Raw genomic sequence first — 22,500 nt, 5'->3', positions numbered from 1 at the left:
TCATTCCAGACACACACACACACACACACACACACACACACACACACACACACACACACATGTTCGGACACCTACACAAAGCACAAAAGCACATACCGACACACACACACATGTTCGGACACCTACACAAAGCACAAAAGCACATACCGACACACACACACACACACACACACACACACACACACACACACACACACACACACACACACACACACACACGTACATAAATCACAAACCTCCATAACCCTTGTTGTTATGCATACATGGTGCTGTAGGAAGCATGTAGGCATGTGTGTGTGTGTGTGTGTGTGTGTGTGTGTGTGTGTGTGTGTGTGTGTGGACATGACTTAATCACACTAAAATTTAACTTGAATTTCACTTCACAAACACATCCAGATCTCTCCTCCTCCTCCTCCTCCTCCTCCTCCTCCTCCTCCTCCTCCTCCTCCTCCTCCTCCTCCAGTGAGAAGGGGCGATGGAGCGAAGGGAGGTGATGGGAAGGTGACAGGCAGATATTGGGGGTTTAGGGGTGATGGGGTGATGGGGGAAGGGGGCGGCTGGCATTCATGTTGGGGTAAATATTGACAACTCCTCATGCCCCGTGGATATCCTGCCCAGTGTTACCAACGCCACACTCACCCTGGGACGCGAGGCTAACCGGCGCCCCCCAAGCACGTGAAAGGCCGCGCAGGGTGTAGGTGTGTCTCGGGTGTAGTGACATTGTAGTATAGTGGACCTAACTTAACCTATTCTAAAGTAATCTAATCTATTTTGAATCTAATATAGCTTAACTAATCCTAACCTAACTTAACTTTGTATTAACTTAATCTAACGTAACCAAACCTAACCTAACGTACTCTAACCTAACCCAATATAACCCAGTCTTTACTTAATCTAACCTAACTTAACTTTAACCTAACCTAATCTAACTTAACCTAATCTAACCTAACCTAACCTAACGTAATCTAACCTAACGTAACCTAACCTAACCTAACTTTACTTAACCTAACCTAACCTAACTTAACCTAACCTAACTTGACCTAATATAACTTAACCAAACTTAACCTAATAACCTAACCTAACATAACATAACTTTGTGAATTAGTAATATTCAATTGTAGGCCATGTGCATAAGTGTTGTATTTCAAGTGGTATTTGTGTTTTGTAGGTGGTGTTGATGTGTTGAGGAGATGTACTTAGTTTACAGTTTACTTATGGAATATATGTATACACGTGGGTATGGTGGAAGCTAACGTGCTTGTTGAGGTGCAGTTCACGCGGGTTTATGTGGTTGAAAAATGGTGACCAGGTGTGTTAGGAGGAGGTGAACGCAGGTGGGTGACCGGAGTTAGGTTTACGTGGGTTGACGTTGGTGAAAGGAGTTTACACGACTGTGAAGCAAATTGAACGGTAATGAATGTGTGAAAAGACATATTTAGGTTGGTGAAAAGTCGAGTTTACATGGGCGTAAACGAAATTTACATGCGTGAGAGTAAAAAAATCGAGTTTACATGAGTGGAAATGTGTTTACAAGGAATATAAAGCAAATTTACGAAGACGAATTAGAGAAAAGCTACATTTACGCTGACAAAGAAAATATTTACGTGAGAGAATAAGTGAAAAAAAAAGTTAAAATTATTTTAAGTGAATATACAACAAATTTATTTTAAGTGAATATACAACAAATTTAAATGAGTAAGTGGATGATATGAGTGAGATAATGAAGTTTGCACGTACATGAGTGGCTTATCTGAGGCTTTACATGATAGTGGGTCAGGTGGTGGTGGTGGTGGTGGTGGATTAGCAACACTTGAAAGCAAACATTAACTCTGGATACACTTCCGCTGGAGAGAGAGAGAGAGAGAGAGAGAGAGAGAGAGAGAGAGAGAGAGAGAGAGAGAGAGAGAGAGAGAGAGAGAGAGAGAGAGAGAGAGAGAGAGAGAGAGAGAGAGAGAGAGAGAGAGAGAGAGAGAGAGAGAGAGAGAGAGAGAGAGAGAGAGAGAGAGAGAGAGAGAGAGAGAGAGAGAGCTAATGGAGTCAAAGTACAGGTGCGGCAGATGTCTTGAAGGTTTATTTGAACACACCTGGACACTCCTTGGAGGTTCACTAATTACGGGAGGGACAGGTAATCTCTCTCTCTCTCTCTCTCTCTCTCTCTCTCTCTCTCTCTCTCTCTCTCTCTCTCTCTCTCTCTCTCTCTCTCAACTTTCTATCTTTATTAGTTTCTTTATTTTTCTCACTTTTCTCTCTCTTCCCTCCTCCTCCTCCTCCTCCTCCTCCTCCTCCTCCTCCTCCTCCTCCTCCTCCTCCTCCTCCTCCTCCTCCTCCTCCTCCTCCTCCTCCTTCCTCTGTCCTGTTTGTGTTACCAACGCCAAAAGTATGTGGAAAATGCGACACACACACACACACACACACACACACACACACACACACACACACACACACACACACACACACACACACACACACACACACACACACACACACACACGGGGACAGCTGGGACATAGAGGCTAATATAGTGCTTTGCCAACTCAGACGTAAAATAATATCCTCCAACACCTGGTCTCTCTCTCTCTCTCTCTCTCTCTCTCTCTCTCTCTCTCTCTCTCTCTCTCTCTCTCTCTCTCTCTCTCTCTCTCTCTCTCTCTCTCTCTCTCTCTCTCTCGACTAGATAATACATAAGGGCCTGTTTTAGAGAGAGAGAGAGAGAGAGAGAGAGAGAGAGAGAGAGAGAGAGAGAGAGAGAGAGAGAGAGAGAGAGAGAATGGTTATTTTTTACACCACCACCTCCACCACCACCATCACCACCACCACCACCATCACCACCACCACCATGACCTCAGTCTATCAACAAATCCCCCTCGCCTTGAGAAATTAACCACACAATTATATTATTCACACACACACACACACACACACACACACACACACACACACACACACACACACACACACACACACACACACACACACACACACACACACACACACACTTTGCTTGGTGTGAATGAAGAAAGAAGTGGAAGCGTTTGAAGATGGCATAAACAAATAAACACACACACACACACACACACACACACACACACACACACACACACACACACACACACACACACACACACACACACACACACACACACACACACACACTTGGGTAATACATGAGCAAATATGTATTGTATGTATACTTTTACCCTCCCTCCCTCCCTCCCTCCCTCCCTCCCTCCCTTCCTCCCTTTTTTCTTCTCTCCCTCCCTCCTGTTTTGTCTCCTCTTTCTTTTCTCTTCTCTCTATATACGTATCATCTTACCTTTATTTTTCTTTCTCCATCCACCTTCCTTCCTCCCTTCTTTCATTCATTCATTCTTTCGTTGGTTTTGTTTTGTCTCTTTTTCTTTCTCCACTTTCTCTCCCTCTCTCCTTCCCTCTCCCATCACTCCCCTTTCCCTCCACTACCTCTGTTTTGTCTCCCCTCTCTTTTCTCCCTCCATCTCACCTAGTCTTTCCCCTCCAGTCTGTCACCTTTCCTCTCTCCCTCTCCCTCCGTCTCTCTCTCTCTCTCTCTCCCTTACTGGTGCCGCGCCAAAACCCTCGAGAGGAGAGATGCGGGTGAAATAGATGTTAGGTTTGTGTTGGTGAGGCTGAAACAGATGATGAGGAGATGGTGTGTTTGACGTGTGTGTGTGTGTGTGTGTGTGTGTGTGTGTGTGTGTGTGTGTGTGTGTGTGTGTGTGTGTGTGTGTGTGTGTGTTCTGACTCCTCTCTTAATGCCCTTGACTTCCCTCTTCTATCCGCTCTCCTCCTTCTCTTCTCCCTCCTCCTCCTCCTCCTCCTCCTCCTCCTCCTCCTCCTCCTCCTCCTCCTCCTCCTAGTGAGTGTTGGGGTCATTAAAATGTTTAAACTTCATCACTACAGAGGACACCGTTCCTCCTCCTCCTCCTCCTCCTCCTCCTCCTCCTCCTCCTGCTCCTCCTCCACTCCTTCCTTCCCTCCTCCTCTCACCTTTCTCTTCCTCCACTTTCCCTTCCGTCCTTTCTGTCTCTCTCCTTGATAAAACTAATTAACGTGTGTGTGTGTGTGTGTGTGTGTGTGTGTGTGTGTGTGTGTGTGTGTGTGTGTGTGTGTGTGTGAAAACGTAAATGCGTACATAAAAAGACGTAAAACTTTAAAAACCAATTAAATATATGCTTAGGAATAGAGAACACGAGAGAGAGAGAGAGAGAGAGAGAGAGAGAGAGAGAGAGAGAGAGAGAGAGAGAGAGAGAGAGAGAGAGAGAGAGAGAGAGAGTGTAAACATTTCTCTAGCTTTATGTGTTCCATTATACCATACGAAATGTTTACATACTCGACTCTGTGATGGATGTCGCCGAGTGTCGAGGAGAAGGAGGAGGAGGAGGAGGAGGAGGAGGAGGAGGAGGAGGAGGGGGAGGGAGAGGGAGTGTGGGAAGGGAAAAGGGGGAGAACAGGGAAAGGAAGGGGAGTGACACGGATATAGGTTTAACGGAATAGGAAGAGACAGAGGGAGGAGGAGAGGGAAGAGGGAGAAAGTGAGTGATTTTCTTAGGGAGGGAGAGGAAAGTAGAAATGAGAGGAATATAAGAAAAGAGATGCCTGTAGGTGAAGATAGAAAGAGGGGGAGGAAGAGGAGGACGAAGAAAAAGAAGAGGAAGAAGAAGGTGATGATGATGATGATGATGGAGAGGAGGTTTACAGGTGTTAGAAATAGGAGGAAAAGGAGGTAGAAGAAAAAGAACAAGAATAAGAACAAGGAGAAAAAGAAGAAAGGAAGAGGAGGAGGAAGAGGAGAAGGGGGAAGGGTTTGTAGTAGAAGATTGGAAAAGGAGGAGAACAAGAACAACAAGAGAATGAAGAAGGAAGAGGAGGAGGAGGAACAAGAGAATGAAGAAGGAAGAGGAGGAGAAGAAGAAGAAGAAGAAGAAGAAGAAGAAGAAGAAGAAGAAGAAGAAGAAGAAGAAGAAAAAGAAAAAGAAAAAGAAAAAGAAAAAGAAAAAGAAGAAGAAGAAGAAGAAGAAGAAGAAGAAGAAGAAGAAGAAGAAGAAGAAGAAGAAGAAGAAGAAGGTTTATAACTGTCTTACTTGGCAAACACCACACACACACACACACACACACACACACACACACACACACACACACACACACACACACACACCTCGAGAACCTTCCCACACCTAACCTAACGTAACCTAACCTACCTTTCGTGACAATCTTCCCAAACAGCGTCTTTCTCCTCGTGAAGACTGTAGTAGAGCAGTTCCACCTTCTATTACGAAACTGGTGCTGACATTCGTGAACCGCCGCCCTCGCCCCCTTCGCCACGGCCACCAGCGCCCCAGGGTTGTCCCGCAGGAGGCGTCGCTGTTTCCGCCGCAATATCAGGCGTATGGCGGGATCCAAGTCGTGGTCGCCCAGATAGTTTGACTTGATGTGGTTGCTGATCAGATTGGAAGGGTCCTCTATCTTGGCGATCCTCCTGTGGTGAGAGGGAGAGAGAGGGGGAGAGGTGTGAGAGGGAGGGAGGGAAGGGGCTTTAGCGGGAGTGTGGAAGGTTGTGTGAGAGGAATTTTTTTTTGTTTGTTTTTTTATTTATAAGTTATATGGTTGATCTTCCTGTACTGTGAGAGAGGGAGAGGTAGTGAGAGGGAGTTTGGTGAGAGAGAGAGAGAGAGAGAGAGAGAGAGAGAGAGAGAGAGAGAGAGAGAGAGAGAGAGAGAGAGAGAGAGAGAGAGAGAGAGAGAGAGAGAGAGAGAGGGGGGGTTTCGTCATGTGTGTCAATTAGAAAGCGAAAGGTGTAATCAACCACTATTATTTTCCTAGGGAGAAGATATAAATGCTTGTAAATGTGTCTATGTGCTTTGTGTATAAGTGCAGGTGGAGGCGCTAAGTGTGATACATACTACACTACGAGCGAAACATGAATAACATAAGGAACATTTTTCTTCACCAGTAGATCTAGCCGTGACAGTTCTAATGTAATATAGCAGTACGTAATAATAATAGAAGGTTATTGGATGCAGTGAAAGACGATATGCTTGTAAAGGAGATGGGGAGGAGGATACTGGAGAAGGGCGTACAGGGAGAAAGAAAGGAACACGTAAGAGAAGATTTATGGATGCAGTGAAAGACAAGCTGGTGATAGGTGTGGCTGTGAGAGGCGCAGAAGACCGAGGGCGTTGAGGAAGGTTCATCTGCTGCCGAAGTGAAGTGAGGTAATGAAAGTGAAGTTAAAGGAAGTGAATTGATTACTGTGTGGCGCCGCAGCAACTTAGATCAAGTGACGCTGAATTATAAACACACTTAAAAATACCAGTAGTGTTAAAATAAGAGGTAAAAAAGTAATAAAAATAACATATAGTTCAAATTTAAAAGAATAAGAAAATAGAGGATAAGTAAATAGAAAAAAACCTAACCGGGCTGGGATTTGAAGTAACGTAGCAGTGTATAACATCTTTGTCCTTACTTATTTGAATATTAGAGGGATGGAAGTATGTTGGTGAGAGAAGGAAGGAGGGATGGCCAGGGGATAAGGAAGACAAGGGAAGGAGATAAGAAGCGGAAAGAAAACGGAAGAGGAGGAGAGAGCGTGAGGAAACTGATCGAAAGAAACAAAGTCGTGACAGAGAGAGAGAGAGAGAGAGAGAGAGAGAGAGAGAGAGAGAGAGAGAGAGAGAGAGAGAGAGAGAGAGAGAACACCATATACCATCCTTTCCAAACTTAACTTCACCTAACCACAAACATTACCTCCTCCCTCCCTCCCTCCCTCCCCCTCCCCCTCCCCCGCCCCCTGACTGTCGCTAATCAAGTAATTTACCTGTAATCGCCTCTAATTAACTGGTGACAGGTGGGTTGGTGGCAGTGGCTGAGGTATTTATGATGGTGTGCTGCCCAAGTAGAGGAGGAGGGAAGGTGGAGGAGGAGGAGGAGGAAAGAGAAGGTGAAGGAAAGGAGGAGGAGGAGAGTGAAGGTAAAGGAAAGGAGAACAAGGAACGTGAAGGAAAGTAGGAGGAGGAGAAAAGGGAAGGTGAAGGAAAGAAAGTGAAGGAAAGGAAGATAAGGAACGTGAAGGAAAGGAGGAGGAGGAGGAAAGAAGGTGAAGGAAAGGAGGAGGAGGAAAGTGAAGATGAAGGAAAGGAGGATAAGAAAATTAAATGTGGTGACAAGAAAGGTTTGTGTCGAGTACTACTACTACTACTACTACTACTACTGCTACTACTACTACTACTACTACTACTACTACTACTACTACTACTACTACTAACATAAATAAAAAATCCGTAGAAATATTAACAGAATGCCAAAATGCCGAGCCACAATAACAACATCAACAAAACAACAGAAAAACGACCGAATCCTTTTAAATGTACAAGTATAGAGGACCGAACACTTTTAATAAGGGATCCAAGCGTCTATTCTGAGGGTCAAGGGGCAGCTGTAAGGGAGCAGGTCAGGTCGTTCACGGATCATTTCAGGTCACTTAAGGTCACTGGTCGAACAATGGAGGTGACAGGATGGCCGTGTGTGTGTCTGTGGGTGGGCGCTTGTTGTTGTTGTTGTTGTTGTTGTTGTTGTTGTTGTTGTTGTTGTTATTTTGTCGTTGTCCTTGTTCTTGTTATTGTTCTTCTTTCTCTTCCTCTTCCTCTTCTTTTTCTCCTCCTTCTTCTAGTAGTAGTAGTAGTAGTAGTAGTAGTGGTGGTAGTAGTAGTAGTAGTAGTAGTAATAGTAGTGAAATACAAAACAGGATATTTCCAGATTACTTTCCCTCACTTTAAAGTCACTATTTAAGGACGCCCCTTTCCCTCCTCCCTCCCTTCCTCCCTCCACCCCTACCCCCTCCCCTGTTCCTTTAACACCTAAATGAGGTCAGGGGGTCAGTGAGGTCAAAGGTATCACGGTTTATTGATGAGTTAATTAACCTGAATAGAGGACAGGTGTTGAATAGAGGACTAGAGAGAGAGAGAGAGAGAGAGAGAGAGAGAGAGAGAGAGAGAGAGAGAGAGAGAGAGAGAGAGAGAGAGAGAGAGAGAGAGAGAGAGAGAAAATGCTAAAATAAACAACACAGAAAAGACAAGAATATTGCAGTCTTTATATATTCAATTTCTCTTTAGTAAAAAAAAAAAGAAAAGAAAAGAAAAGAAAAAAAAGTAACTGGAAAAAACATACCGGAGCTTCATTGTGATCTCAGAGGCGGCTGAATGAACCTTTGAAACACTTGAACGGAACAATGAACCAGGAACAATGAGGCTTCAGTCACCTATCTTCATTGACAAGGGATTGGCGGGGAGGGGGAGACGGGGGGCTGAGGAGGGTGAAGGAGGGAGAGGATCAGGGTGAAGGAATGAGAAGCGGTGGTGAAAGGGTGGTGATGCACTTAATGAACTGGTGGTGATGGTGGTGGTGGTGGTGGTGAGGCAGTGAGCTTGTGATTTGAAGCAGTGAATGAATTGTTTCGTAAATCTTTTGTTATTGTTTTTGTTTCTTTATTTTTATTTTACTTTTTTTTCTTCTTCTTTCGTAGCATCCTTCAGTATTCTATGATCATTGTCTGACGTGTTTAGGGACTGGCGGCTCTGTGTTCCTTTTTTTATATTTTCTCTACGTTTTTCTTTGCTAATGGCCTGTGCCCCCCTACATAAACAGTAAAAAAAAAAATTCAATCTCCCATCCCTTTTCACTGGTAAACTCTGTAACTCCCTGCCTGCTTCTGTATCTTTTTTTTTTTTTTTTTAGTTTTCTACATTTTTTTTTTTTTTTGTATATAATTTCACCACGATTCTCAAGCTTTCATCCCTTTCACTGGTAAACTCTGTAACTCCCTGCCTGCTTCTGTATTTCCCTCTCCCTGTGACTTTAATTCTTTCAAGGCACTTCTCCAATTTCTGATACATTTTTTTAGCCTTTTGCCTTCAGGGATTAACACCTCATTGGGCTTCTATACCAGTGTCCCTCTTACATAAAAAAAAATAGTAGTTGTAGTAGTAGTAGTAGAAGCAGTAGTAGTAGTAGTAGTTTTCGTTATTGTTGTTGTAATAGTAGTAAAAATAGTGATAGCAACAATGGCAATACTAATAATATAAACACGCTCTAATCTATCTATACTTGCCACGTGGCCTGCCGCTCACCTGCCCCTCACACCAGTTAGCCACACCTGCCGTCACCCGCCACGCTAATTAAACACCACACAGGTAAATACGTCGAATCCTTCTACCTGTGGGTAATTAAGAGTCTGACCCGCCATTTGACCTTATCCCAAACACCTTGACCCAGCCTCTCCTGACCCGCTTACACACACACACACACACACACACACACACACACACACACACACACACAAGGGAAGCTGCAGGAACCCACCAGGCCTACACGTGGCAGTCCCTTTAGAGAGAGAGAGAGAGAGAGAGAGAGAGAGAGAGAGAGAGAGAGAGAGAGAGAGAGAGAGAGAGAGAGAGAGAGAGAGAGAGAGAGAGACCTACCTATTTCCACCTATCATTCCCCACCCTTAAATTTTTCTAATGAAATGTTAAGAGAAACAGGAAAATGTTAGGAAAGTAGGAAAAACATAAACAGGAGCAGAAAAATGTTCAAACGAAGCAGAAAAAAATGTTATAGGAAAAAAAAAGTTAAAGCGAACAAAAAAAAATGTAAGACAAGCAGAAAAAAAATAAATAAAACGAAGCAGGAAAATGTTAGAAAAGCAAAAAAAAATCATAAATAGAAGCAGGAAAATATAAAAATTATCCACCCCCCAAAAAAAAAATAAATAAACAACGAAGCAGAAAGAAAAATAAAAATAAAACGAAGCAAAAAAAAAAAAATCAAATCAAATCAAAGGCGTAACAGTGAAATAAATCAGTCAGTTTCTACAGTCACTTGAATATAAGGGCAGCGAGTCTCGGATCGTCTGCCTGTATGTTGAGTGGACCGGGGGAAGGCGATGTGTGAGGAATACGAAATAAAATGGTCGGGAAGAGACGCTGGAATAGTGATGAGATGAAACGTTTAGCTTTGGGACCGTTTCGAGGTGATCTGGTGGTGAATCGTGTGTGTGTATGTGTGTGTGTGTGTGTGTGTGTGTGTGTGATAGGCTGTTAAGAATTGGGTGGGTTGTGGTTGTGGGGTAATGATGGATTGTATTTAAAACATTAGGAGGGGTATGTGTCTGGGGTGATAGGGAGAAGTACTGGGTGGTGTGTGTGTGGGGGGGGATAGGGGAGGATTGGATTGTGTTATGTTAAAGATTAGGAAATAGGAAGGTATTGGTGCTCAGATGGAGTGGTTGATGAATGGAAAAGCTTTACTTAGGTCAGGGTCTCAAAGGGGTAGATGGATGGGATTGACAGTGATCAGTTTGTTAGTGCCGAGTCAATAGGGAGTTTTTAAAAAGGTCAGACTTGTTTATGGGTGAGAATGATGGGCGGGGTGGATATAGGCTGGTGTGTTTCATGCAAGGGCTGTCACGTGTAGGGCTCGAGGGTTCCTGCAGGTGTTCTTACTTTGTTGTTGTTGTTGTTGTTGTTGTTGTTGTTGTTTCTTGGGGTTTATCTTAAATTTGGTGTGTTTTACTTTTTTTCGTTTTTTTTTTTTTTCGTATGTAATTTTTTTCAGATGTGTGATATGGAGGACTGATTGTTTATTCTATGTTTGCTTATTGATCTATTTCGTTTTCTTTTATTTAATTAACATTCTTATTTTTTTAAGGTCGCGGTTATGAAGTCTGTGGTCTCTCTCTCTCTCTCTCTCTCTCTCTCTCTCTCTCTCTCTCTCTCTCTCTCTCTCTCTCTCTCTCTCTCTCTCTCTCTCTCTCTCTCTCATCCCCTCCCTTCCATACAAACACAACCAAAACAAAAACACTTCACCACTAGAGAGAGAGAGAGAGAGAGAGAGAGAGAGAGAGAGAGAGAGAGAGAGAGAGAGCACATACCCCATTAGAAGCCTTCCCCTCTTAAATCCCCATTAACAAGCCCCTCTCATAAGGGTTGTTACTAGAATCCTCATTGGTCCCCCTCGCATGCCGCCGCCTCGTCTGCCCCGGTGCTTCACATAAACTAGGAGAACATCGCCGTGCGCATCTCTTGTCTCGCCGCCGTGTCCCCGTCAGATTAAGATCAAGAGGGAGGGAGAGAGGGTGAGGGATGGAGGGGTGTGTGAGAAGGAAGGAAGGAGGGATGGAGAGGATAGGTGGTTGGGAAGGAAGGAAGGAAGGAGGGACAGAAGGGGATTAAAGAAGGATGACTAGGAAAGAGGAAAGGAGGGAAGGAAAGATGGCGAGGGGTGAGAAGAAAGCAAGAGGATGGATGGAGAGAGGAGAGGGAAGATAAGAAAGATAGAAGAGAAGGAAGGATGGAGAAATGAGAGGGATAGGAAAGAATGAAAGGAGAGGGATGGAGGGAGGCGTTAGAGGGAGGAAAGGGAGGAAAGAAAAAGAGATGAAAAGGAAGGAAGGAGAGTGGCAAGGAGGGAAAGAGGGAGGGAAATAAGGATGCAGGGTGAGTGTCAATGAAGGAAGAGAAAGAGAGAAGGACTGAATGAGGGAAGGAAAGGAGAGAAGGAAGGGAGAGATAGATGTCAATGAAGGAGGAGAGAAGCGGGAATGGAAGGAGAAAGGGAAGTAGGAAGAATATACAAAGAAAGAAGGAGGAAGGAGGAAAATGAATAGAAAAGGAAGGACAAAAGTAGGAAGACTAAAAGATAAAAGAAAATTAAATAAACAATGATAAAGGTAAAGGAAGATAAGAAGAGTAGGAAATAAACAGATGAAAAGGAAAGAACTAGGAAAGAAAAGGTAAGAAGAGAGGAAGCCAATAAGGAAGGAAGGGATGGAGAGGATAGAAGAGAAAGAGAGAAAAAGGAGAAATCAAAGATGAGGAAAAGGAAAGAAGGAAGGACGATGTAGGAGAAAAGGAAGAAGAAGAAGCAGGAAGAGGAAATGATAATTATGGAAGGGGAGAAGAGGGGGAAGCTAAGAAAAAGATTAAAAAAAATGGAAGGTGGCGAAGATAGAAGAGAGAGAGAGAGAAAGAGAGAGAGAGTAAAGGAGGAAAAGGACAAGAAGGAGGAGGAGGAGGAGGAGGAGGAGGAGGAAGAAGCACATGGTAAGGATACAAATACGATCCTTTGCCTCCTACATACGTGATGGTGTGTGTGTGTGTGTGTGTGTGTGTGTGTGTGTGTGTGTGTGTGTGTGTGTGTGTGTGTGTGTGTGTGTGCCTTTTGTGTCCATCTGGTTGTCCGCTCAGATGTCTTCTTTTACGTCTCTGTCTGTCTGTCTGTCTATGTGTCCCGTCTGTCTCTGTTTGTTTGTTTGTTTGTTTGTCTATTTGTTTACCAAAGTTTAAGTTAAGATTAAGTATCAGAAACAAACATTATGCTATTTTTTTATTTATATATTAAGTTGTAAATAAGTAAAAATGTGAAGAGAAAGAAAGGAGGTAAAGAAAGAGGAAGAGCACGAGAGCCAAAAGAAGGAGTAGAAGAAAGAGGAAGAGGAAGAAGAGGAGGAGGAAAAGAAGAGGTGTAGCAGGGAATATTTAAAAGTTAGTCAATACGAAAATAAAAGAAAAACTGAAACTATTTATTTTCGTTTAATCTAACTTCTAAATTTGTCCATACCAACACCTCCTCCTCCTCCTCCTCCTCCTCCTCCTCCTCCTCCTCCTCCTCCACGTCTTCATTTAAGTTGCTGTTTATCTCTAACTTCCTTCTTATTCTTATTCTTTTCCTCCTATTCCTCCTGCTCCTCCTCCTCCTCCTGCTGCGCCTGCTTCTGCCGCCGCTGCTGGTGCCGAGTCCTGCGGGGCGCCATAATGAAGTGATCGCAGGGTTTGAGAGGCACAGATCTTGCGGCCCCAAGCTCACCGCGGACCACACCGTACCTAATTCTTAATAACGGGTGGGAACTCTCTCTCTCTCTCTCTCTCTCTCTCTCTCTCTCTCTCTCTCTCTCTCTCTCTCTCTCTCTCTCTCTCTCTCTCTCTCTCTCTGGAAGGTTAGGTGAAACTATTTCCTTTTCGATAAACTTGCCAAATATAGTTATGTGTGTGTGTGTGTGTGTGTGTGTGTGTGTGTGTGTGTGTGTGTGTGTGTGTGTGACTCCCACGCGTATCTGTTTCACATATACCTTGAAATGGATCTCTCTCTCTCTCTCTCTCTCTCTCTCTCTCTCTCTCTCTCTCTCTCTCTCTCTCTCTCTCTCTCTCTCTCTCTCTCTCTCTCTCTCATCCTTTCTTCCTTCCTTCCTTCCTTCCTCCCTCCCTCCCTCCCTCCCTCCCTCCCTCCCTCCCTCCCACCTCTTCTTTTCTTCCTTTCCTTTCTTCTACATTATGCCCACCCACCGATACACACACACACACACACACACACACACACACACACACACACACACACACACACACACACACACAGAGAGAGAGAGAGAGAGAGAGAGAGAGAGAGAGAGAGAGAGAGAGAGAGAGAGAGAGAGAGAGAGAGAGAGAGAGAGAGAGAGAGAGAGAGAGAGAGAGAGAGACTTGTACCCTTATGTATTTGTGTGTGTGTGTGTGTGTGTGTGTGTGTGTGTGTGTGTGTGTGTGTGTGTGTGTGTGTGTGTGTGTGTGTGTGTTCGTGTAAATAACAACGAATCCGGATTAGCGAAGGATAATCTCGTCCCAGGAACTTTTGAAAACCACGTGACCTCGCGAGGAAAGAGGGAGAGGGATTAGCAGGAGAGGCTGTGAGAGGCGAGGCGCGGGAGAGAGAAGTGAGTGGGAGAGGATAATTAGGTGAGGATAAAGAGAGGGAGAGATTGTGACGGAGAGAATGAAGAGGGAGGATAAGAGAGAGTGTGAAAGTAATGGAGAGAGAGAGAGAGAGAGAGAGAGAGAGAGAGAGAGAGAGAGAGAGAGAGAGAGAGAGAGAGAGAGAGAGAGAGAATAAAGAATAATAAGAGAAATAAGTTTAGAAAAAGAAATTACTTAATAATTGAGAAAAATGTTATTTATAGTGAATTTTTCTTGTATGGAATTTGCTCTCTCTCTCTCTCTCTCTCTCTCTCTCTCTCTCTCTCTCTCTCTCTCTCTCTCTCTCTCTCTCTCTCTCTCTCTCTCTCTCTCTCTCTCTCTCTCTCCCCCCTGTCCCTCACCTCAGAACTAAACACACACGGGGGGCGAGGTGAGGCAGGTGAGGCAAGAGAGGGAAGGGGGTGGTGGGGGGTGTTGGATCGTCTAATGGGCGCTCTTAATTCAAAGATATTGAGCCATTAACATCATGGAGTTATAGTGTAGCTTTTCTCCCCGCCTGTGTCGCCGTGTCCTTGCCTTTCCGTGTGTTAATTCTTTACGTTAGCGGCGCCGTGTGATACCTCCCTCTTCGCTCCTTCCCTTCGCCTCAGCTTAGGGCGGAAAAGCAGCCTTCCTTATCCTCCTCCAGCCCCCAAAGACCACCTGAGGGGAGGAAGCCGCCACCTGGAGAGGGCCACCAGGTGTTACCCATGAGGGGAGGGGACTGGAGGGAGGCAGGAGGAAGGTGGATGTAGTATAAGGAGTCTTTCTATATTCTGTACGCGTTCGCCAATAACCTTTAATAACTTGTAACTTATTGCTTTCTGGGAGTAATTTAAAGCACTTGGCGGGTCGGGGGACTGTGAGGGACGGCCGGGGGGAGTGCGCGCGGCGGGGGACTCCCTTCATCAGTGACCCGAGGACCTGGGGATCACGCGGGACCTCCTGTGCTGGGGTGGTGACGGTGATACACCCTGATAATCGAGGAAGGCTGGGGGAGGGTAAGGGGAGGGTGGATGTGAGTGCGGGGGGAGGGACGTCGCCTGATGCTCCTTCATTTATCGTGGTGTTTCTTTGCCTCACTCTCTTGTCTTCATTGTCTTGAGTGTGTGTTAGTTTGCTCGCTGTCTTTCTCTCTGTCTCTCTATCCTTGTGTCTGTCTTTTTATTCCTGCCTCTCTGTCTCCTGTTTCTATTTCTGTCTTCATTTTTCGTCTGTCTCCATTTCCTGTCCCTGTCTTCTGTCCATGCCATTTCTTTTCTTTCCATTTCTCTCTGTCTGTCAATTCCTGTCTTCTATCACTGTCCTCCCTCCATCTCTGCCTCTTTGTCTTCTATATCTCCCTGTCTTCTTTTTTCTGTCCCTGTCCAGCTGCTTTCTATTCTTGTTCTCCTGTCGTGTGTCTGTTATCCTGTCTTTATTCCCTCTTGTGCCTTCTACTGTCCCCTGTCATCTAATTATCCCGCCCTGTCCTCTAACCCCATCTCTGTCCTAACCCTTTATCCCTGCCGTCCTTACCTTCCCTACGCCTTCTACACCCCTGTATTACCTACCCTATTACAAACTCCTCCCCTGCCAATTTTAACTCCCTTCCCTGCTTTCGAACTCACCCCCCACACGCTTAATAAATTATCCCTTGCCAACTTTATCTTGCTTCTCCACTCGCTATCCTCCCCTGCTTCGTGACCCCTTCTCTGTCTCTCTCTACCCTGCCTCCCTGCACCTCCGAGCCAGGCAGGGAGGCAGGGATGGTCAAGAGAAAGGGTTAAGTGTTTTTTTCTTCTTTTTTTTCTTTTCTTGAGTCTGAATGTGTTTGTGTTGCTTTATTTTTTTATATTTTTTTTTATTTTCAAGGTGTTCAGTGTTTTGTTTATGTAGAAGTTAGAATTCATCATGTTTTTGGTAGGTATTGTAAAGCTTTAGTCAATATAACCACCACCACCACCACTACCAAAGTAAATAAAAAAAAGGAAAAGCAAGAAAAAAAGCTGTTTGGTCTTAAGTGATTTCACCCTCGCGTTCTGTGGCAAGGGTGTCTTCACTCCCCCTTCATTTAGCGCTGAAAGACGCGGCGGGGAGAGGCGGGGAGGGAGAGAGTGAGAGGGAGGGTGCGTGGCATTGAGGGGAGCTTAGACCGGGCAGCGGGTGGATGGTGGGTGACTGCTGGGTGGGGAGGGAGTGGAGCTGAGTGGAGGGAGAGATGAGTGAGTGGATGGGGGTGGAGGAAGGAGGGAGAGTGGAGTTTGTGGATGGGATTGGAGAGAGAGAGAGAGAAAAAAAAAGGAGAGAGAGAGAGAGGGTGGAGGTGGAAGGAGAGATGGAAGAGATGGAGGAAAAAGAAGACTTGAGTGGATGGTATAGGTGGAGAAAGGGAGAGGGAAGGAGGAAATGAAGGGAAAAGAGTGAAAGAGGAAGTGAAGAGAGTCAGAGTGGAGTGGAGACTTGAGTGGATGGTATTAGTGAGTTGATGCTGGTGGTACTGGTGGAGAGAGGGAGAGGGAAGGGAGGGGGAGAGAGGGGGGAGGGGGACCTGCTTAGTAACCACGTGAGGGCCGCCAGATCATGCGCGGAATGCAGGAAATTATACTGAAGAAACCACGACCAATACTGAGCTGTGTGTTTCCCTTGAGAGAGAGAGAGAGAGAGAGAGAGAGAGAGAGAGAGAGAGAGAGAGAGAGAGAGAGAGAGAGAGAGAGAGAGAGAGAGAGAGAGAGAGAGAGAGAGAGAGAGAGAGAGGCTTAAAATTTGTCTTAATACTTCAAGGAGAAAAGAAGACGTAACTAGGGAGAGAGACAGACATGCATACAGACAGACAAGACAACCAGACAAGAGGAGACAAGCAGATAAACAGACAAGCAGACAAACAGACATACAGACAAACCTTTCTTCCTCCCACAACAAAAGAAAAAAGAAAACAAATAATCACCAACACAAATACATAAATAAATAAATAAATAGACAAATAAATAAATAAAGCAAAGATTCGAAGCTCCAGTCAATCCCTACGAAGCCAAACCAACACTCGCTCGCTTCTAATAACATCAATAGCCAACGTAGATTCAGTGATGTTCCTTTGTTTTACGAGCGTTGTATTTCCACGTGAACTTCTTACCTGGGTTTGATGAAGAGGCCTGGGCAGGTGACAGAAGAGGGGTAGGGGTGGGAAAGGGGAGGGAAGAGAGGAAGAGAAGGAATTGAATAGGAAGGAAGGAAGGCCAAGGTAGAGAGCAAGGGAGGAAGGTAAGGAAGGAAAAATTGAATAGGAAGGGAAGGAAAGGGAAGGGAGGAAGAGAAGAAAATGAAAGAGGAAGGAAGTAAAGGAGGGAAAAGATGGGAAGAGATGCAAGATAATAAGAGGATGGGAAGTAGGAAAGGAAAGGAGAGAGGAAATAAGGGGAAAAATGGAAGATGGAGAAGGAGAGAAGGAAAAGAAAGGAAGAAAAAGATTGATAATAGGGAAAAGGGAGAAAAGGTAAGGAAGAAGAGAAAAGAGAAATGGAAGGAGGAAGCAGAAAAAAAAAGTATGAAGGAGAGGAAGTCGAGGTGAGGGGAAGGGAAGAGGTGGCGATGAAGTTGACTCTCACTTTATTAACTTATCAAATACTTAAGTGACGTAAATTATAAGTTGTAAGTTACAGGCGATGTCTCCAGTAAGTTGCGAATAGGTTGTTGATAAGGCCTGGAGCTAAATTAACCTCCATATTGGATTCTCTTGTCTGTTTATTCATTTATTGATTTTACTCGTTTACTTTGTTATATATTTTTATTTTATTTTGTTATTCATTTATTTTTAGTTGAGGAAGAGAGGAGAGAGGCAAACTAGCAAACTTCCCACTTATTATTTTTTTCTTCTCGTTTCATTGCCCAGTTTCTATACACACACACACACACACACACACACACACACACACACACACACACACACACACACACACACACACACACACACACACACACACACACACATAAACTTATAGCTAACGTAAATTAAGTTGTAATTCACCTTATATAAAAAAAAGAAATATATATATGAATACACACGCTGTGAAACAAGTTGAGTCTGCCCTTAAGTAACTTAAATGTACGTCTGAAGTAGAGAGAAGTGTGCGGAAGTAAGTTGTAAGGGGGTTGTAGATAAGAGGGGGTAGCCGGTGGAGCCTTCCCTGATATTCACACAAGTCAGTCCGGGTGGTTTGTAATGAGAGAATAAAGTGGAGCCGCCCCCGCCAGCAAAACCCGCCCACCGCCCACCGCGCCACGATCCCCCGCCCGCCCGCCACCCCGCTGCCTGCCGCCCGCCGCCCGCCGCCCTCAGCCTCGCACAGGTCTTGAGTTACGAGATTCTCTTAGTTTGTTTACCTGACGTGATGTGGGGACAGGTGAGAGAGAGAGAGAGAGAGAGAGAGAGAGAGAGAGAGAGAGAGAGAGAGAGAGAGAGAGAGAGAGAGAGAGAGAGAGAGAGAGTTTAGGGTTTGACGTGTGTGTGTGTGTGTGTGTGTGTGTGTGTGTTCGCAGTAGCGTGTACCAATGTGTATAGATTGAGCTGTTCCCGTGTGTGTGTGTGTGTGTGTGTGTGTGTGTGTGTGTGTGTGTGTGTGTGTGTGTGTGTGTGTGGTCTGTCTGTCTGCGTGTGTGTCTGCCTTTTTGCCTGTCTTTCTCTCCTACCACGTCTGTCTGTACTCTCTCTCTCTCTCTCTCTCTCTCTCTCTCTCTCTCTCTCTCTCTCTCTCTCTCTCTCTCTCTCTCTCTCTCTCTCTCTCTCTCTCTCTCTCTCTCTCTCTCTCTCTCTCTCGCAGCAGTAGTAAGCCAGACACTCGCCTAATCAAGCCTTCCTTTGTGCCTCTTGCCTCACCTTAAGCCTTTTTTCACCCTCGCTTTGTTCATCTCGTGCTCAACAAAAAAGAAAGAAAAGGAGAGAAAAAAAGAGAGAAAAGGAGAAAAGAACTTGATATTTTCCCCGTACCTTTGAATCTTTACGTGTGTGTGTGTGTGTGTGTGTGTGTGTGTGTGTTGCTTAGGAAACTTGAGAATTTGTACAGCTGGAAGTAATGATATGTTGTGTGTAGGTCAGGTGCAAGAGAAGAAGGAGGAGGAGGAGGAGGAGGAGGAGGAGGAGGAGGAGGAGGAGGAGGAAGATTCGAGGACAAGGGATAGGAGGAGAATGAAGAAGAAAAGAAGAAAAAAAAAAAGATGAAAAGAAAATGTAGAATCGAACTTTAAGCCAAATAAGATCAAGAAAAGAAAAAAATAGAAGGAAGAAGGAAAATATGAAAAAAAACAAGGAAAGTAAGGCAAAGAAAAGAGACTGAAATGAAGATGTGAAATGTTAGACCAGTTAAAGTTATGAAGCTTAGAAAAAAAACCGAATAACGAAGATAACAGTAGTAATAATAATAATAATAATATAAGAAGAAGAAGAAGGAGGAGGAGGAGGAGGAGGAGAAAAAGAAGAAACAGGAGACGGGACAAAAAAAATACATCAAATATAAACCACATGAGAGAGAGAGAGAGAGAGAGAGAGAGAGAGAGAGAGAGAGAGAGAGAGAGAGAGAGAGAGAGAGAGAGAGAGAGAGAGAGAGAGAGAGAGAGAGAGAGAGAGAGAGGCCCAAATAGCCAGACAGACAGACAAACAGACAGCCATAAACACTCCCCCTACCCCCTTGATGTGGTAATAGGGCGACACACGAAGCCTCACAAAGCTTTTTCAAATGAAGCTTGTCAATTCAGCTTTTATAACGTCAGAGCTTCATTTCCCGCATTTCCTCCCCGTCACCTGATTACCTGAAGGGCCGGCCATGGTTAATTAGGGCCAGTAAAGGTGTGAGGAAGGTGTGTGTGTGTGTGTGTGTGTGTGTGTGTGTGTGTGTGTGTGTGTGTGTGTGTGTGTGTCATTGTATTTTATTTTTATTTTGGGGTTTAAATTTGTACGTTTCAATTTATTTCTTTGGTGTTTATTTTGTTTGTTTGTTTGTTTGTTTGTTTGTTTGTTTGTTAGTTTTGTTTGTTTTCAGTGTTATTATTTTTCTTTCTCGTGTTTATGCGATGTTTTTTACTTTAATAAGGAGAAGAGGAATAGGAAGAATAAAGGATAAAAAGAACAAGAACAAGAATCAGAAGAAAAGAACAAGAATAATTAGAAGCAGAAGGAGAGGAAGAAGAAAAAAACAAGAACTAGAATAAGAACAACAACAACAACAACAACAACAACAAAATAGGAAAGAATAAGACGAAGACGAAGAACAAAACAAGGATAAGAAGGGGAAAAAAAGAAGAAAAATAAAAGGAAGCGGAGGATGAAAAGGGAAACAAAAACAAGCAGGAGAAAAATAAAAATAATAACAAGAGAAAGCAGAAGAAGAAAAAGAAGAAGAAGAAAAAGGCGTAGAAGTGAAGGAGGCAAAACAACATCAACAACAACAACAACCACAAAAACTAAAAGAAGAAAGAGAAAGAAAAGAAAAAGGAAAAACAAAAACAAGAAGAAAGAGAAAGAGAGAAAAGAAAGAAAAGGATAAAACAAAAAAAAAAGAAAGAAAAATAAGAACAAGAATAATAACGAAGAAAAATAAAGAAGGAACAGGAAGAAAAGAAAAAAAACAACACATGTACTTAGACTAAAATATAAACAAAAAAGAGAATTGTGGGAGATTTCAACGCATCAACCTCGGTGCTAAGTAGTGATCCGAGCCAGACAAACCGCCACCCCCTCCCCCCACCGCTGCTTCCCTCATCCCCCTCCCCCTCCCCTGCAGAGGCCTGGCGAGGCGCTTCCACGTGATCTGCGTCACAACGTCACCTTGCATGGGTAATTACGCATAGCTGTGTGTGTGTGTGTGTGTGTGTGTGTGTGTGTGTGTGTGTGTGTGTGTGTGTGTGTGTGTGTGTGTGTGTTTCTTTGAGATTCTGCATTCTTCTTGATTTTCTTTTCCATATTATTTTTCTTCTTCTTCTTCTTCTTTTCTTTTCTTTTCTTTTCTTTTCTTTTCTTTTCTTTTCTTTTCTTTTCTTTTTTCTTTTTTTTTTCTTCTTTACAATTTATACAATTTTACTTCACTGCTGGCTGCTGCTGCTACTACTACTACTACTACTACTACTACTACTACTACTACTACTACTACTACTACTACTACTACTACTACTATTTAATGGCTCCGTGCTAGGAAAAGAGAAAGGAATGAAGAAAGACAAAGGGTTTTCTTTCATGTGTATTTTTCCTTTCCACACATTTAATAGTTATTTTGAACAAGATTTTCTGTTCATTTCCATTTTACATTTAATTATTTCATTCTTTTCTTGGTTTTCATTCTAATCTAATCTAATCAGTTCCTCTCTCTCTCTCTCTCTCTCTCTCTCTCTCTCTCTCTCTCTCTCTCTCTCTCTCTCTCTCTCTCTCTCTCTCTCTCTCTCTCTCTCTCTCTCTCTCTCTCTCTCTCTCTCTCTCTCTCTCACACACACACACACACACACCTGTACACTCTGGATTAATTAAGTCTCTTGGAATTAATTAGACCGAACACAGGTAAGCCTTCGTAGGTGGAGATTACAGGTACAGACTACAGGTAAATTACAGGCTACAAGGGGCGGTTACAGATACAGATTACAGGTGTTGTAGGTCGAGATTACAGGTATAAACTAAAGGTACAGGTTACAGGTTATGGGTTACAGGTCTGGGGCGACGAAACAGGTTTAGTGTAAGTTCAGAATTATGAAGCGATACATACCCGTTAGAGAGAGAGAGAGAGAGAGAGAGAGAGAGAGAGAGAGAGAGAGAGAGAGAGAGAGAGAGAGAGAGAGAGAGAGAGGGAGCAATAGACAGGAATGGATAGATAGTAAGTTATATATACGGTGGAAAAAACATCCATACAGTAGTAGTAGTAGTAGTAGTAGTAGTAGTAGTTGTTGTTGTTGTTATTATATCTTTTTGTGGTAATAGTAATAGTGTAGTGTAGAGTGGAGAGAGAGAGAGAGAGAGGCCTTCACCTGCTTGTTTTACCTTTATGTTTTATTGTTTTGTTTATTGTTGTTGTTGTTTACTCCTGTCGGCTTCCTACTGCGCCTCCTCCTCCTCCTCCTCCTCCTCTTCCTCCTCTTCCTCCTCTTCCTCCCATTTAAGGCGCTGAAGTGGTTGTATTTTGTTTTCTTATTTTGATTTCGCTTATCTATCTTTTTATCGATCTATTTACCTATGCACTTATTTATTTATGCATGCGAGAGAGAGAGAGAGAGAGAGAGAGAGAGAGAGAGAGAGAGAGAGAGAGAGAGAGAGAGAGAGAGAGAGAGAGAGAGAGAGAGAGAGAGAGAGCACTAACCCAGCATTCACCCAACACACTCTTAACCTCCTTTACAACCCTCTCCCTCTCTCCCTCTCTCACATCCCATTCCCACCGCTGCTATGGCCTCCTTTACACCGCCCCCCCCACAGCCCCGCCCCTCCATTAGGCGTCCCCCGGGGCAGATGTCAACACAGTGCTATCGCTAAGGACATCATGGTCGGGGCGCGGTGCATTAAGGACACCACGCCCCTCGGTACAGGAAAGCTTGGGTGCCTCTGTGCGTGACTGAGGAAGTGCTGAAAGGGTGATGCGCTCTCTCTCTCTCTCTCTCTCTCTCTCTCTCTCTCTCTCTCTCTCTCTCTCTCTCTCTCTCTCTCTCTCTCTCTCTCTCTCTCTCTCTCTCTCTCTCTCTCTCTCTCTCTCTCGTAATTTTAAGTATTTTTTTTTTAGAAGAG

At 44.1% G+C, this 22,500-nt stretch overlaps 1 protein-coding gene across 1 annotated transcript in view; it reads right to left on the bottom strand.

The window, feature by feature from the left end:
- LOC135090815 (protein Wnt-1-like) overlaps positions 1 to 22,500 on the bottom strand; it is a gene marked incomplete at its 5' end in the record, with an annotated part of 56,808 nt that overhangs the window by 24,393 nt on the left and 9,915 nt on the right. Inside the window, one exon of the mRNA XM_063987882.1 lies at positions 5,217 to 5,494. Within this exon, the coding sequence (XP_063843952.1) occupies positions 5,217 to 5,494 (278 nt within the window). The remainder of the gene's footprint in view (positions 1 to 5,216; positions 5,495 to 22,500) is intronic.

The sequence above is a fragment of the Scylla paramamosain genome, chromosome 36 (assembly GCF_035594125.1).
Source record: "Scylla paramamosain isolate STU-SP2022 chromosome 36, ASM3559412v1, whole genome shotgun sequence".
NCBI classification, from domain to species: Eukaryota; Metazoa; Arthropoda; class Malacostraca; order Decapoda; family Portunidae; genus Scylla; species Scylla paramamosain.
The sequence above is the reverse complement of the archived record's forward strand: the minus strand, read 5'-3'. Positions and strand labels throughout refer to the sequence as shown.